Genomic DNA, 15,149 nt, shown 5'->3' with positions numbered 1-15,149 from the left:
GGTTTTTGTTTGTCTGTTTGTTGACAGGTTGGCCGCTTTTTCCATGTATTGTGTTGCTTTCTTCGTATAAACTTTCTGTTTGGAGTCAGCGCTCGTCCTGTGTTTCCTCTGGTGCGGTCTTCGTCTTTGCGCTATTTGCCTATCTAAACGTTGGGCAGAAATGGTACTGCGCTGCCTCTTCCCACGATCCTCTTATTGGCGTCGGCCATCATGCTCGGTCCGTACTTACGTGTACAGACCTGCAAAGACCCGCACAGGTCCGTGTAAAGACACGCAGCCAACGCCTTTTGGGCGACCGCGCTGAACCACGCCGTTGCACTACGTTAGACCCGCAACAGAAACCGAAACTGAAAGTTTGGGGAGAAAAGAGTAGTGGTCTATTTGTTATATGTTACTGCAAGTCTGGAGCGGCTTTGAATTTAATACCATGCCATAACGACTAAGTTAAATGAACCAGTCAGCACAAGCAAAAAGATCATAGTGTTTAAACTAAATTTTTCTCTAGCATTTTCCTAGTAATCTGTTTTGCAGAAATCATGGCAGAAATACACACACGGAGATTGGCCACACTGCAAGCGTGGAAGGGGGAGGAACGCTTCAATGGCTTTCCCCCCAGTCAAATGGTGAATGAGCACTGTGATGTTTGGTTGTCATTCCGACCTGTCAAAGTGCAGGGCGTCAGTTTGTTTTAGTTCTTGTCACTACCAGCTCAAGTAATGGACTGACAGCCCAGTCGGTCGTGTGTGCAGCCAACGGTGCCTTCGAGAAACTCGCTCTGAGCCACGACCACGATTTCATTCAATGTAAACAAACTGCGTGCGCTAAACAAACTAGTGGACCGGCTAGTTTGTACGCTGCACTGTAGAGTGTCATGCGTGCGCTCGACGCCAACTAGACGATGGACATCAAGACAATACTCAGAAACACCGTCGGCGTGCGGTCGAGCCACATCAGGGTGATCGGCGTCGATAAAGCGACATGCCTGGTGAGTACGGATAAAGGATCTGTGAAGTTCAGTTTTGCCCATACTAGCGGATTGAAGAACGAACGGTGGTGGTGAACTGTCAAAAGTGCTGTTTACCGAAGTGCTTGTACAGCGATGTTCGCGGGTATCGCTCTGATTCACACTGCCTCTGCAGCTAAGTACATATATTTTTTTCATAAAAGATATTCTGGGGCTGTGATGTGCCTAGAAATGGCCATGCTTGGTGATGGCCTGCAGCGAAATTGAATATTGTTTTGGGGGGAAAGGAAATGGCGCAGTATCTGTCTCGCATCTCGGCGGACACCTGAACCGCGCCGTAAGGAAGGGATAAAGGAGGTAGTGAAAGAAGAAATATCCTGCAGCGAACCCGGCTGATTCGGGCTTGGGAGGGAGGCGTAATTAATATCTGCTGCAGAAGCCTTGTTTGCAATCAGAAATGCACTGCACTTCTCGTTGAAACATTTTTTTTTATTGTCATCAACAGTGGGAATTTGTTTTGTTTAAAATAGGCGCAGTTTTCGCGAAACTACTAGTTGGCTTGGGAGACTGCTTGGAATGCTGTGAAAGATATCCGGAATGTATATTACCAAAAAATGCAAAACTTTTGCCACCGAGTATTCTAAATGGTCTTCTAGAAGATCATCTGAGGACCCTACCTACAGATATAGCAATAGCCACTGACGCATCGCAGTGCAATGAAAAAGCAGGTGTGGGAATATTTTGCTCGCATTTAGACTGGTCCTTTTCACTGCGCCTTCCAGATTTCACCCCTATTTTTCAAGCAGAGTTTCTAGCAGTTGTACTTGCTCTACGCAAGCTAGACCGCTCTATTACAGCAGTTGCAGTAATTACTGATTCTTTATCTTTGTGTTCGTCCCTCGCTGCACATGTTGACGGTCCCATTTTGACAACTTTCTTATCCTTACTTCCTCGGCATTTGAGCCTTGTTCATTTAGTATGGGTTCCCGGTCACAGCAGTGTGACAGTAAATGATATCGCTGACAATCTCGTAAAGGCTTCCCTCAGCGGCCCCGTGTTGCCAATCATCCCGGCTACAGCCTATATTACAGCATCTAGATTTTGGCGACGTGTGTTTTTAAGCACGCAAGACACATCACTTTTAACATCGGCGAATTATGAGCATCTTAAATATTATGGGAACAGGAAAATTTGTTGCTCTCGGCAGCTTGAAGTATCACTGACGAGGCTGCGCTGCTGCATCCCCCCTCTAAATTTCTATTTACACCAAGTCGGGTTTGGCGCTCTCTCCCCTTTGTGCATTTTGCCGTGAGCCAGAATCTATCGAACATTTTTGGCTGTATTGTCGCCGATACAACTCTCTGAGAAAAAGGTTGCTGGAGGAGCCCTTGCAGCATCTTGGCCTTAGTTTGAGCAGCCCGCTCTTGCTATCATTTGGCGCCACCACATTTGGGTTCAGCCACAGATCTGTTTGTACCGCTGTTCTAAATTTCCTGATAGAATCTCACCGACTGCCTTGCTAAGTGTTCCAAACTTTTCTTTTCTATTAATTATTACATTTTGACTAAAACATTATTAGTTAATCCCTCTCTTTATTATTATTCTTATAATTTTGAAATCAAAACTCTCATCCCTTTTCTGTTCATGACGAAGAATTCACCGGTGTTGCGCTCCCACGTGCTTTTCCTTTTTGTTAACTGCGTTCAGGTGAATAGCCACCCGATTCTTGGCCGATCCCCCAGTGTGGGTATGTGCCATCTTTTGATAGGCTAACAACAACAACAACAACTAATTCTGTCACTGAGAAGTAGAACAGTCTTCTCGGCTAGTAAGTGCGACTGGTTACCTCTTGTGCAGTAATTATTCTACCATCCGGTAGCCTGCTTCTGTACAGTGAGGCTCTGTGGCCTGATTAGCTGTTGTGTTCACCCCATATCCCTTGCCCTGAGCTCGTTAAATCCGACACTGAAAGATTTCATCTGCTGTCCATGTTCGAAGGTTTACAAAGAATGGCTGAGCACGCTGCTCAAGGATAAAATCATCCCTGAGTTTGTGCACCAAGAAGACCTGACCGATGCAGAATGTGCTGTGCTGATGCACGAGTCACCCTCGACCCTTGTCAAGGACTTCACCTTTGTCACAGTGATGAGGATAGCCAAGATGGAAAACAGGCGAGTAACTTGTGCCGTAATGCTTCAGCTGGAATTTCTTTTGTGAGTACATGACGGCGCAAAATGTTTGGCTCGTAGAGCCTTAATTAGGAGGGAAGCTGGAAACGCATATCAATTGATAGGACAAACGAAATTGAGCTTCACACGTGTAAGACAGAGAATTGGCATAGAAGTGGAAGGAGGGACACGTGTTACCAATGATAGCAGCATTTGACCACAGGTGCTTGCATGCTCAGCAGCTAAAGCTAAAGGATCTTTCGGAACTTTTTTCGTAACACAATCGTTGCCCTTAGTAGACAAGTAATCACAAAAGAGCCTGTCAGTTGTCAGTGAAACCAGTTGACGGAAGGCAGGTTGTTTACTGATGTTACACTGATTGATGTTTTGGGGCTGTCTTGGCCATAGAAGAAACAGTTATAGCCAATTTTTGTCCGTAGTCTGATTCCATCAGCGGCTTTTCGCGGCTTTGTTGACGTTCATTCAGAGCAAGTGACGTATTCATTGTTGAAAAATTTGGAGTTAAAAATGGAACATTTTTTGTACCACTCAATACCAGTAGGTAACAGTGACGATGTTGAGATATTGTGGATTTTGTGTACGCTTTTGTAGCGATAGCTACATTACGCTAGCATTTCGAGCCTTCAGCGTCGCACCCCTTCAGCTGCGTGGCGGCGCCGTGGTTCGTCACGTGGTGCGGAGCAGCTGCCGGCGAAACCATGTGGGGGGTAGGAGGGGGGGGAGAGTGAATCCACTAAAAATGAAGAAGGAACGTCCAGCAAAACGGAGCGGCGAAAGACTGACTTTTGCAATTCAACTGAGCGAGCTCCACTTGACCAGCTGTAGCTATCGCGTCACTCCAGGTTTAACCAGAGCTAAACCACAGCCTTTTTTTTTAAGTGGATGGTGGCATTATCTAACCTCTCAGATGTCCATGTCACAAAAAAGCTAGCATTTAATTTTTTTGCCTTTTATAGCTTATACAAGCTCCGTTTTCAGTGGAATTAGTCTGTTTGTGAAAAAGCTTAAATCTGTGCGTGTACGTAGTGTTTGAGGTGGTCTGTGCTTATCACAGAGCAAAAGTGGGCCCCATGCTGCTTTTGCAGAGACCATGTTATACTGGGCTCACTTGGCTGTTTTCCCACTGCAATTCTGAATGTCTGTCAATTAGTCTGTCAATGTCTTGTCAATTAGAATGTGCCTGCAGTTTTCAGATGTGCATGCCAGGCTCATGTTTGGCCTTGAAAGGGCTATTGCAGTGAGATCTAGATACTTTAAACCCAATTACCCCATTTTCCGGTGTATTAGTAGTGTGTTTTTTTAAAAGAATTTTTCATTAATGTGTCTTGCACAACGGCGCGCCTCATATACAAAAAGTTACAGGCCATCACGTGCCATCTTTCTTTTGCTGATTGAATAGGTTGAAAAAGAAAAGAGGAAACGATAGAGGGATTTTCAAAACGTTATCATATGGGTAGAATCACGTAATCTCCCCACGGTGTGACTGATTGCAGCATGTGCCCTGCAACTGCAACTATCCTACCATATTCTCAAAAATTTTGATTTTGATGTCACATCTTTCTGGGTGTGCTTGCATCATGCATTGCGGACTGGTGCCGCACCTTGGAGGTCAGTTCTCGTCAAGTTCGAATTACCAAAATTTAGTCATTTGACTGTCGTTTGAACAGTATGCTGGAGACATACCCACTTTCAGGTCTGTGTGTCCATTAATTTTTTTTTTTTTCCGTTTCTAGTTCTGCATGAGAATGATTTTACTGCACAAACATTCAGTGCGCTGACTACTTTGCTTTCTTACAATGCTCACTCTGCAGGTATGTGTCCCTTCGGTTGAAAGAGCCCTGGACTCGTTCTCACGACATGGGCTATTTGGAGCTCATCCGCTACGTCTCGGAGACCAACTACCGGAACATATGGAAAGAAGCCAACAGCTCCAGTTCGAAGACTGCTGACAAGCAGGATGAGAACTTTGTCAAGCTCAAACCGTTTAAGGTATTTACCTGCACAAGACATGTATTCGCTCGGTTTTTGAGCATGAAGCACTGTAAAGCTTTCCTCAAGTTTGTGAAGGTGTGTTTAGTCCTTTCAGATGCCTCTTGGCATTTCTCTTCAAAAGCAATGTTTTCACATAGTCTGTGCAGGCCTTAAGAAAGCGTATTAACATCGCTGTTATCTTTTATGCCTAAAGTAACCGAGCACCGCCGATGTAGCTCAGTGGTTATGGCGCTCGGCTGCTAACCCGAAAGAGGCGGATTCGATCCCGGCCGCGGGGGTCGAATTTCGATGGAGGTGAAATTCTAGAGGCCCTATGTACCATGTGATGTCAGCGCACTATAAAGAACCCCAGGTGATCGAAATTTCCATAGCTCTTCACTACGACGTCCCGCATAGCCTGAGTCGCTTTGGGACGTTAAACCCTCATAAACCAAACTAAACGATCATCAGTGTTGGAAATTAGTTGCGTAATCAGTCTAGGTATGGGACAGTTTCACAGAAAGTAGAAGAAACAACAACCACGTGCCACCAGTGATGTCCAAACCCATGGCCACCTTATGTCCCATGCATTGTTCTATTATTAACTGAGCACTGGCATAAAAGTAATATTGCCTGAGCCGACTGAAAACCTTGTGTTTGGTGCTGTTTGGCCTTAGATGCCCTTATGCTAAAAGCCCAGCATCATCTGAAAAATAATAGAAGAATAAAGCCTTCCCATATGCTTTTCTTGGTTTCAGTGACTGTTGGCTTCTTTTGTGTACTGTAAGCAACTATTCATGGAGACCTAATTTTTACATTTTTTACGAATGACATACGCCTTGGGAAAAATTGGCTCTATGGAATAATTTGGGCAATAAAACCGCTAAAAGGTAATGTGCTTCACATATTTAGTATGTATGTGTGAAATGATTCAGTATTGCAACTTTGCCTGCATTCGCGAAAATATTGAGCTCGCGAAAAGAAGTTGTTTACAGAATATGTCGCAACGAGTCCCCTTATTTCCCTGTCACTCTGTGCAGTGGAGTCTCATCAGTACTGTGCACGGTAGGGACTTGACACCTTAGATGATGGCTGATTAATGTAACTGTTGTTTTTCTTTGATTAAATTTCATTCACATCATTCGTTACACCGGCCGGCTGAACCCGGCAGTAACTGTCGGTGGCTCAAGAAGTGCAGAGGAGAATCGAAACACTAACGCAGCCCAAGAGTATTAAACTTGCATAAGGTACCGAACTGCATAATTATTTCATAGCTCACCAGCCATTTGCGTTGTTGGGGAATGTAGGAGATGCGGAATGAACGTTGATGTGATGCGGATTGTGAGAAATCATTCAGGAAAGCACCACAAAACAGGAATTGAAAACAGGCTTATTTCTGGCGGCACTCAGTCCACTGTGCATTTGGACCCAATGCCACATAGTTTTGCTGCAAGGGATATTCACCTGTGCGAGCTGATCCTCACAACAAGCTGCTAGCGCATACCAGTAATTGTTCTTCAGCCTTATTACTGTTGGTGTGGATTTCAATAAATTACCCGAACTGGCTCTAAATAAAGCAAAATTTTGTTTTAAAAAAATCTCTCTGATAAATTCTCAAGGAATGCGAAGCACACATTTGACGGAATTAATTGGGCTTTCCATTTTGTAATGTAATATCAGCTGTGTCGTGGTTTGTGAAGCCAGAAAAATATTGCAGTTTGATCTTGTTTCGTTCTGTACTCTGATCGTAGGACTACAACAGCGCTGTTCGAGAGATAATCGCCCGTCTGTACGGCTGTCCAATCATCAAGACAAGTGGAGGTGGCCCTGAAGAGAATCCTGAAAGTAAGCGATTGTCTCCTCAAACCAGAAAATCTTTTCAGCGAATTCATTAATCGTTTTCTATAGCTGATTTGGATAAACCTCGTGGCCGCAGACGTACACCATTTCCCATTTTGGCACTCTATGTAGTCCTGATGCATGTAGAAATTATGCTAGCAGGTCATACACATTGCTAAACGAACTTCAAACCTCACAGTGATGCCAGCCTAGACCAACGTGAACTATATTTCAGGAATATGCAAAAAAAAAAAAACACAGCTCTCCTAACAGGGAGCTTTTTTTTTTTTTTTAAGAGGGAAAAGGCACAAATAGTCACTGCACACTGTTTTTATATAAAGGCCCACCAGGTACAAATTGCAGCCTCTTCTTTTCAGTAAGGCCACCAGGCACAAATTGCAACCTCTTCTCTTCAGTTAATATACTGTATATTATAAGGAGACCTGATCCTAGATATTGTTGGAACAGACCTATTTACCCCGTCAACGTGTATTTTTATTACACCTGGCGATGTGTGTTCATTTTTGTTTTCGTCCTTAGTAATTGTAGTGTTTGCGTGTGTGTCTGGTTGTTCTGATTTTCTGTTTTTTTTCACAAGTTCAGGCTCCTCACAAATGTGCTTTTTTTCCCCTTTCTCCATTGTTTTTCTTCCCCTTTTTGCTGTCCTTAATCTTTGTGGAGCAGGTGATGAGGAGCAGACTTCGTTGCACCCACACCTTGTTCCCGCACACTGCGCACTCGAGACGCCGACCGAGTTCCTCCTGTTCCTGGAGTTCCGCGAGCACACTGTCGAGCACTGTGGCATGTTCAGTGCTTCCGCACTGGTCGGCTCGCGGCTGCTGTTTGTCGTGTACCAGCTCCTGCGAGTCCTGCGCTACCTGCATGACTTAGGCCTGCCCTTGGGTCCCCTGACACTTGCGTGAGTCATCAATACACCTCCTCCTTGATTTGGCTGCGCTCTCCCTACACCTGCTCAGCGAGTACAGCGCTTTCACGCTGGTTATGGCATCGCTGCTCGCGCCATTCACTTTGGCCCGCCGTGGTGGCTCAGTCATTGGCCCGCCATGGTGGCTCCCTGCCATTTGGCAGCTGAGCTCAAGGCGGAGCTCAGGCCTCAGCTGCCGCCACTGGGTCTCGGTCCCGTGGCCTTGAGCTCAGCAAATCGAAAACCAAAGCCCCTGAACCAGCACAGCTGTGTTTCGATGAAGGCAAAATGCATTAGATGCCCATGTGCTGTGCAATTTCGATGCGGGTTAAAGGACCCAAGGCAGTATAAATTAATTCATAACCCTCCATATGCCGCTTTGGGACATAACTCCCATACAATACTGCACTGTACTGTGCCATACCGTACCATTTGCATTGTTGTTCTTGACTTCAGGCACAGGTGTTGAGAGAACAGGAGGAAACTTCGGACTAGATAGAGAATGGTTGTGAGTTGAGTGTGTTGCGACTAAAATTTGTTTATTGGTCTGGAAAGAAAAATGTTAACGGTACTGTTAAGATCCTGAAGAAGTTGAGAGTGGGTTATGGAACAAAGTCTGCTTACTGATATATCACACTGAAAATCTAGGAGAGGAAATCAACTTAAATGGGACATGCAGTGTGTAGAACTTAAGGTTTGTTTGAGTAACATAGATGATTCCGTGTGAGCGTAAACATATCCATGCTGGCAGAGCCTGGAATGGAGAAGTGCGGTTAGGAAATTTGTTCAGATTGGTTGGCTTATTGGAGATCAATGCAGGCCCATGTAGGGGAGTAGATGTGACGAGAATGATGTTGACTGTGGTTTTCAGAGAATTATGGATTAGATTTATTGTTAGGACCAAAGCTGATGTGGTGCATACGTGTTTAGAGCACTATGGTCTGTAATGCATTATTTTCATTGGCCAGTTTAAAGTAATTTTCGCGGAGAATCACACGTTTTATGTTTATGACAATTCAAACAATCTCAACGAAAAAAAAACTCCTGTTTACGGACTGTTCTGCACCCATTCAGGAATTTTTTTTTTTTTTCACAGGATTAAGTGAGCCATGCACTTATTTGCTTCTTGGCAGTGACCTGAGCTTGGACCACCGCTTCTGGCTGCAAGTTACGCCACCCTGGTGGCTGGCTCTGCAGGCCGACTCCTGGGAGGAGTCATCACTCACGGGGCAGCTACCAGCGAGGAGTGCAGGCTCGCGCAGGGTGTCGCGCATGACGGTGGTGCCCTCGACGTCCATCCAAGAAGAGAACATTGTCCAGCAACCTCTTCCACCGTTGAATGAGCTTGTCGACAGTTGGGTCAGGGGCAAGATGAGCAACTTCGACTACCTCATGGCACTCAACCAGGTCTGTGTGCCACAAAAGCTGCTTTACCCTTCCTAGTAACCTGAATGCCCCAAATCTTTCCGGTGGTTGCAGAGTAGATGCAAGTTGAATGCCATTGCTGTTCATCACTGATCAGCGATGTACGTCGTCATCATAACTGTTATGGTGAGGACAGTCAAGGTTGTAGTTAAACAATAACAAAGTTATCATAACTGTTATGGTGAGGACAGTCAAGGTTGTAGTTAAAACAACAACAAAGTTATCATAACTGTTATCGTGAGGACAGTCAGGGTAGTAGTTAAACAACAACAAAGTTATCATAACTGTTATGGTGAGGACAGTCAAGGTTGTAGTTTAACAGCAACAAAGTTATCCTGAATTATATCAGTCCATATAATGAACGTAGGGCATAATAATGTTTCTCTAAAAATAAAACATGACTCCCAAGGTAAAAAAGATAGTTTGTTGGGTTATTTTTGAAATGTGCCCATTCTGTACCGTAAAAGCAAGTAAATTGAAACCCTGTCAATTCGAAAATTGAGCAGGCAGGCAGGCGGGCGAGCTGGCACGCCGAAGTGTCTACCCGTCTGAATTACATCCTAGTACAATAGGCCCTTTTGCGTGTTTTGTGGATCTTTCGACTGTCGTAATAGCGCTTTGTCTGTCTTCCTGAGCCCTCGTCTTTTTTGCACCGTGTTTTCTACCTTTGTATTATGATTGCTTCAGTGCCTTGTGGCCCATCTCTTTTTCTACAAAGCACTGCTCTGATTTTATTCCCTCCGCACTCCGCATCCGAGAGAGGATACTGCCGCTGCTCAGTCCAAAAGAGTTCCACGCTGCCCTGCTGACTCAGTGACCATACTGACTTGATGGCCATGGGAGCTGTCCGTACAGCAGCGTTCATCATTGAATTGTGTTAGATCAGTGAGGCTACCAGTTTAGTGCCTTCAAAATGCTCGTTTGACAGATCGTCTCTTGTCTTGGTGAATTTGTGTTTGTGGTTCTGAGCAGCTCTGTGGCCGGACAGGAGCCAATCCTCAGCACCACCCTGTGCTGCCGTGGGTGCGGGACCTATCACAAGCTGACGGTGGGTGGCGAGACCTGAGCCGGTCCAAGCTACGCCTTACTCGGGGTGATGACCACCTGGATGCGACATATGGTTCGGCCACACAGTCACAGTCTGGCTCACAGCCCCAGGGGTACCTGCCCGTGGATCGAATGGTGCAGGTGGGCGAGCTCATGTCCTGCATGCTGCCCGTTTTGGTGGAATGAGACTTTGGGGCACCAAGAATTTCACCTATGTCAAGTCTGAATCAAGGAAAGCCTTTTTAATTAATACACGTTGTAGTTTTTTTATTTATTTATGCCTCAAATGCCACTGTTGAGGTATATGAGGGGTGTGTCGTTAAAGCATGATGATGGTTTCTTTATTGGGCACCTTGAATGAGTGTAATGAACTGCATTGGAAGATTAGATTGACTTGAGTTTGGGGACGCTTGAATAAAAGGAGTAATAGGAATGAATTAATTTTGCAGTATGATGACACCGTAGCGTCAGTTCGAATAAGCGGGGTGTTCGAATTGAGTGAGTTTAGGTAAACTGTATATTTGTCATTGCCAGGCCAGGTTTTTGACTCTGTCAGGAGTTCATTACTGTGTTGTATTGAATAGATTTTTCTGATTCTCCCGATGGTGTTTCATTTTTGTTTTCTTGTGTTGAGGCCCATGTGCTGTTCTTCTCAGGCAATGTATGTTTATGAATTCCACAAAACCGCTTTCTTTTGGTTTTTTTTAAATCTGCTCCCCTTTTTAAATGCCGTTCGCTTTTGGAGTCTGAAGATAATTAGCTGAATAAGTAAATCTGATACTTTCTTTAATGGATGCTCAGAGACAGAAAAGGGGCAGCATGGATTAGAGATCATTCACCAATCAATGATACCTTAGGTGCAATCGAGTGTACGAAATGGGCCAGTCATGTAGACTCTAGAGAAGCTCAGGAGTCTTTTTAGCAGTGTGATAGAATAGGCGCCAGTTCAACGTCAGTGTAATTGGTTGATGAGGTAGAATCAGGTTGAGACCAGAGTGGTTGCAGGCGGCTTAGCATCTCAAATTGATAACCACTGGGAGAAGCCTTTTCCCAGCTGTGGACTCAGTTGTGCTGCTGCTGATGATGATGATCCTGAACATCCCAGGTCCCCCACCACTTGTCCGAGCTGCTCGCAGACATCACTTACTACGTGTACTTCGCGAGACGCCTACCGCGGAGCATCCTCTGCAAGCATGTCCGCCACAAGTGGGTCCCTGCGGAGTACCCGGCTTCCATGCAGCGACTTCAGGTATGGACAGCGTGTCAACCTGTCTCAGTACGCTGCAAAATTGTCTAGAGCTATGCGCTTCTTGCATTTTTTCACCCTTTTGATCCATCCGGCGGTCATTGCCGTAGAAAAAGACTCAGTCGTAGACTTGTGGTGTGCGCTTCTTCTGAAATCTCACACGGAGCATGTTTGTCCAGAACGGTGGCAAGGGGTGTGGGTTGCGGCAAGGCCTCGCAGACAGTATTGGTAGCTTGCGGTGCGCTGCGGACAACTTAGGTCCAAACATAATGGAAGCATGACCATGACTCTAATACTGGCTGATATTATCACTTCATTGAGGAACATCGCAGGAGGGTTTAAGCCGCCGCGGTGGCTCAGTGGTTATGGCGCTCGGCTGCTGGCCCGAAAGACGCGGGTTCGATCCCGGCCGCAACGGTCGAATTTCGATGGAGGCGAAACTCTAGAGGCCCGTGTACTGTGCAATGTCAGTGCACGTTAATGAACCCCAGGTGGTCGAAATTCCCGGAGCCCTTCGCTACGGCGTCTCTCATAGCCTGAGTCGTTTTGAACGTTAAACCCCCATAAACAACAAACAACGAACATCGCAGGAGGGGTCATGCCAAGTCCGAAAAATAGGGCGGTGACCTTAAATTAGGCAGGAAGGAATAAAAGGCAAATACACGCGAGGTTTCTCAGCAAGTTCTCTGAGCTACTGAGACTCCCTGAGGCTAAAAAATTTGAGGGCCCGTGTTTTTGTGCAACATTTTATGCTTGCTGAACATTGAATTTGGCACGATCCAGTTGCTTGCTGTTAAAGCTGCATTTAGGGCTGAGCCCTTCCCTGCACATTGGGCTCGTTTCTAGCAGGTCGGGTTCTTTATGTTTGCGATGGTGCGTTTTCAAAGATCGCAGTGATTCTCCGTGATTTGCATTCTTCCAGATTGTGGAATGTGGCAATTGACTCTCAGTGCCTCTCCTCAACCTCTGTAAAAATCATAGGTATCAAAATGGAATTCCTTATCTCTGGGTTTAGTCTCATTTCATTTTAATCAAAAGTGCTCGAGGGCCTTTCAGGATTTCTTGGTCTCAAATGATCTCTGGACCAGAAGTTTTCAAGTGTGCCCTCAAATATATTGTATATTGCCAGGGCACCTGAAGATGTTTGCTTTCTATTGAACTTAGATATTAATTTTAATTGGCTCAACCCTTCCCCCTTCATGTCAGTGATTATTATTTTGATTTAGGTGTTTTTTGAAGGAACCTTGCTTTTTTTTGCATGCATCCCAGCCAGGGAGGGATACGAGCCAAGATGCGTGAAGTTCCTCAGGAGCATTTCAAAGTCACTGGGGTTCCCGAACAAGGCTGAACAGATTGAGAATCCCCTCTCTATAAAGAGCTTTTTTTCTTTTTCATATGCCAGTTTTGTGATCAAAACTCAGTGTTGCATGAAACAAATTGCAAATTTGGGCATATTGATGACTGCGGTAACTCTCATTCTTGCTCATGCAATGATGCCAGGCGTGGACAGTGGACGAGTGCATCCCGGAGTTCTTCACGGACCCATCGATATTCGAGTCCATCCACGATGATCTGGGTGACCTAGAGGTGCCGGCCTGGTGCTCCAGCCCTGAGGACTTTGTTCGCAAGCACATGGCCATGCTTGAGAGCGAGCGTGTCTCGGAGCACCTTCACCAATGGATTGACATCACGTTCGGCTACAAGGTGAACGGCCTGCTCTCTCTCACTTTCACATCATGGCCACTTAAGAAAGAAGAGCAAAAACAGATGCGCTATTGAAAAAAAGCATGCAACTTATGAAGTCCCTTTCTTATGTGTGGAAATGCGTGGCATGAGGAATGGGTGTGTGTCACCATTTTGGCACTGTCATTCAACATACCATATTTACTCAGCTTTTTTTATTTCAGTTACACTGTCTTGAAGAAAATAAGAGCAACAACATTTGCCTGTTTATCGTTTTGTGAAGTATTTTTTTCATGTGAACAAATATTCTGTATTTGTTGGCGATATGATATTTAAAGGCATTTTTCTTCATATTTGTATCCAGTTTATACAGTCGACGACTGATTTTTCGACTCTCTAGGGGCTGCGAAAAAGACCGAAAAATCGGGCAGTCCGGAAAATGAAATTTCACGAAAAAAATCGCAAACTTATTACCATTATGCCGGAAGAAGTGTTCAGTTGTTTTGCACACATTCTAAAGCTCCTCATGACTAATCTAAAGCTCCTCATGACTAAATTTAGCCGTGCGACGTGTGCACGGACGGCGGGCGGCGACCGCTTTCACAAGCTCGGCCTAGCTGTGCTGCCCTCGTCATGTCGCTGATGAACGCACGGGTTGGGACAAAATCTAAACGGGAAAGCAAACATGCCGCTGCGGGAACTGCGCTGCGTCCGCAGTACGATGGGCCGGAACGAGAACGCAAAGATGGCGAAACAATAAGAACCGAGAAGCGGGCGAAGCAAGCGCTCCGTCGGCGTTGGCCTTCATCATTATGCCTAGCAACTAAAGCCAAAATCGGCATCGTATCCGGCGATGTGCACTCTGCAGTGGCTTGCGTATAATGAGGCGTCTAGCCTGTACATACATCATACTTCATCATCATACATACAACATACATCACAGTGGTCAAGATATACTTTCCGAGACCAAGAAGAGCTATCAAGTTATTTAGCTGAGAACTTCATTAATAAGTTTAGTATTTGTTCGCCATGCTTCCATTCTTAAAGTGGGTAACTTTTTTTCTTGCAGCTGACAGGACCAGCTGCAATAAAGAGCAAGAACGTGTGCCGCCCTCTGGTGGACGGCCACACCTCACTGCACAGCTGCGGCATGGTGCAGCTCTTCACTGCACCGCACCCGCACCGGGCCGCGTCCAGCCTATATCTGTCACGTTGCTCGGCACCAAAGACGTTCCGGCTCCAGCACAGCTCTGGAGCTGCCCTGGGGTCACCCCAGTCGCGGGTCAGTGCAGGACGAGGAAGGCAGTGCACTCACTAGCGAAGCGACTAGGAAACGATTAGGCTGGCGCATGTGGTGTGGTGCTATACAAAGAGTTATAGGCAGCTTACAGAATCTCTGCTAAATAATACAATAGGCTTTTAAGATGAACTCGAAGGGACCAAAAAATTTGTTGTCTTATCAGAAGTTTGGTTTAACAGAAGTGCCGATAAATAAGATGTGTGAACATGCTAGGTGTCTTCATTACATGAAAGCAATGAATGAATGACATAACCTCCTTGAGAGAGAATACAGTAAAACCTCGTTAATTCGAACTCGAGGGGGACCGGAAAATTGTTCGAATTAAGCGGAGTTTGAATTAACGAGCGGGCGCTAAAAAAAGCGGCCATCACGCCCGGCAGCACGGGCCGAAGCTAAAACAGGCATATCTGAGATCGTTATCTCTTACTACGCGCTACTACACATTTGCGGCGGGCGATTGCGCGAATTAAAATCATAGAGCCCGAATGTCGAAGGAAATAAAGTTAATTTGTTTATGCGGTTGGAGCTAACATCAAAATGCATTCGCGTAAGCAGCAAGC

At 45.5% G+C, this 15,149-nt stretch overlaps 1 protein-coding gene across 2 annotated transcripts in view; it reads left to right on the top strand.

The window, feature by feature from the left end:
* Positions 1-577: 577 nt before the first annotated feature.
* Positions 578-15,149, top strand: part of Wdr81 (WD repeat domain 81) — a 54,590-nt gene continuing 40,018 nt past the window's right edge. For both annotated transcript variants that reach the window (XM_077637768.1, XM_077637767.1), the window contains exons 1-10: positions 578-985; positions 2,963-3,135; positions 4,965-5,142; positions 6,876-6,969; positions 7,648-7,882; positions 9,022-9,295; positions 10,286-10,501; positions 11,466-11,609; positions 13,107-13,310; positions 14,359-14,571. In XM_077637768.1, the coding sequence (XP_077493894.1) occupies positions 899-985; positions 2,963-3,135; positions 4,965-5,142; positions 6,876-6,969; positions 7,648-7,882; positions 9,022-9,295; positions 10,286-10,501; positions 11,466-11,609; positions 13,107-13,310; positions 14,359-14,571 (1,818 nt within the window). In that variant the 5' untranslated portion in view covers positions 578-898. The remainder of the gene's footprint in view (positions 986-2,962; positions 3,136-4,964; positions 5,143-6,875; positions 6,970-7,647; positions 7,883-9,021; positions 9,296-10,285; positions 10,502-11,465; positions 11,610-13,106; positions 13,311-14,358; positions 14,572-15,149) is intronic.

This window comes from Amblyomma americanum, chromosome 9 (assembly GCF_052857255.1).
Source record: "Amblyomma americanum isolate KBUSLIRL-KWMA chromosome 9, ASM5285725v1, whole genome shotgun sequence".
Lineage (NCBI taxonomy): Eukaryota > Metazoa > Arthropoda > Arachnida > Ixodida > Ixodidae > Amblyomma > Amblyomma americanum.
Note: the sequence above shows the minus strand (reverse complement) of the source record. Positions and strands in the feature narration are given on the sequence as shown.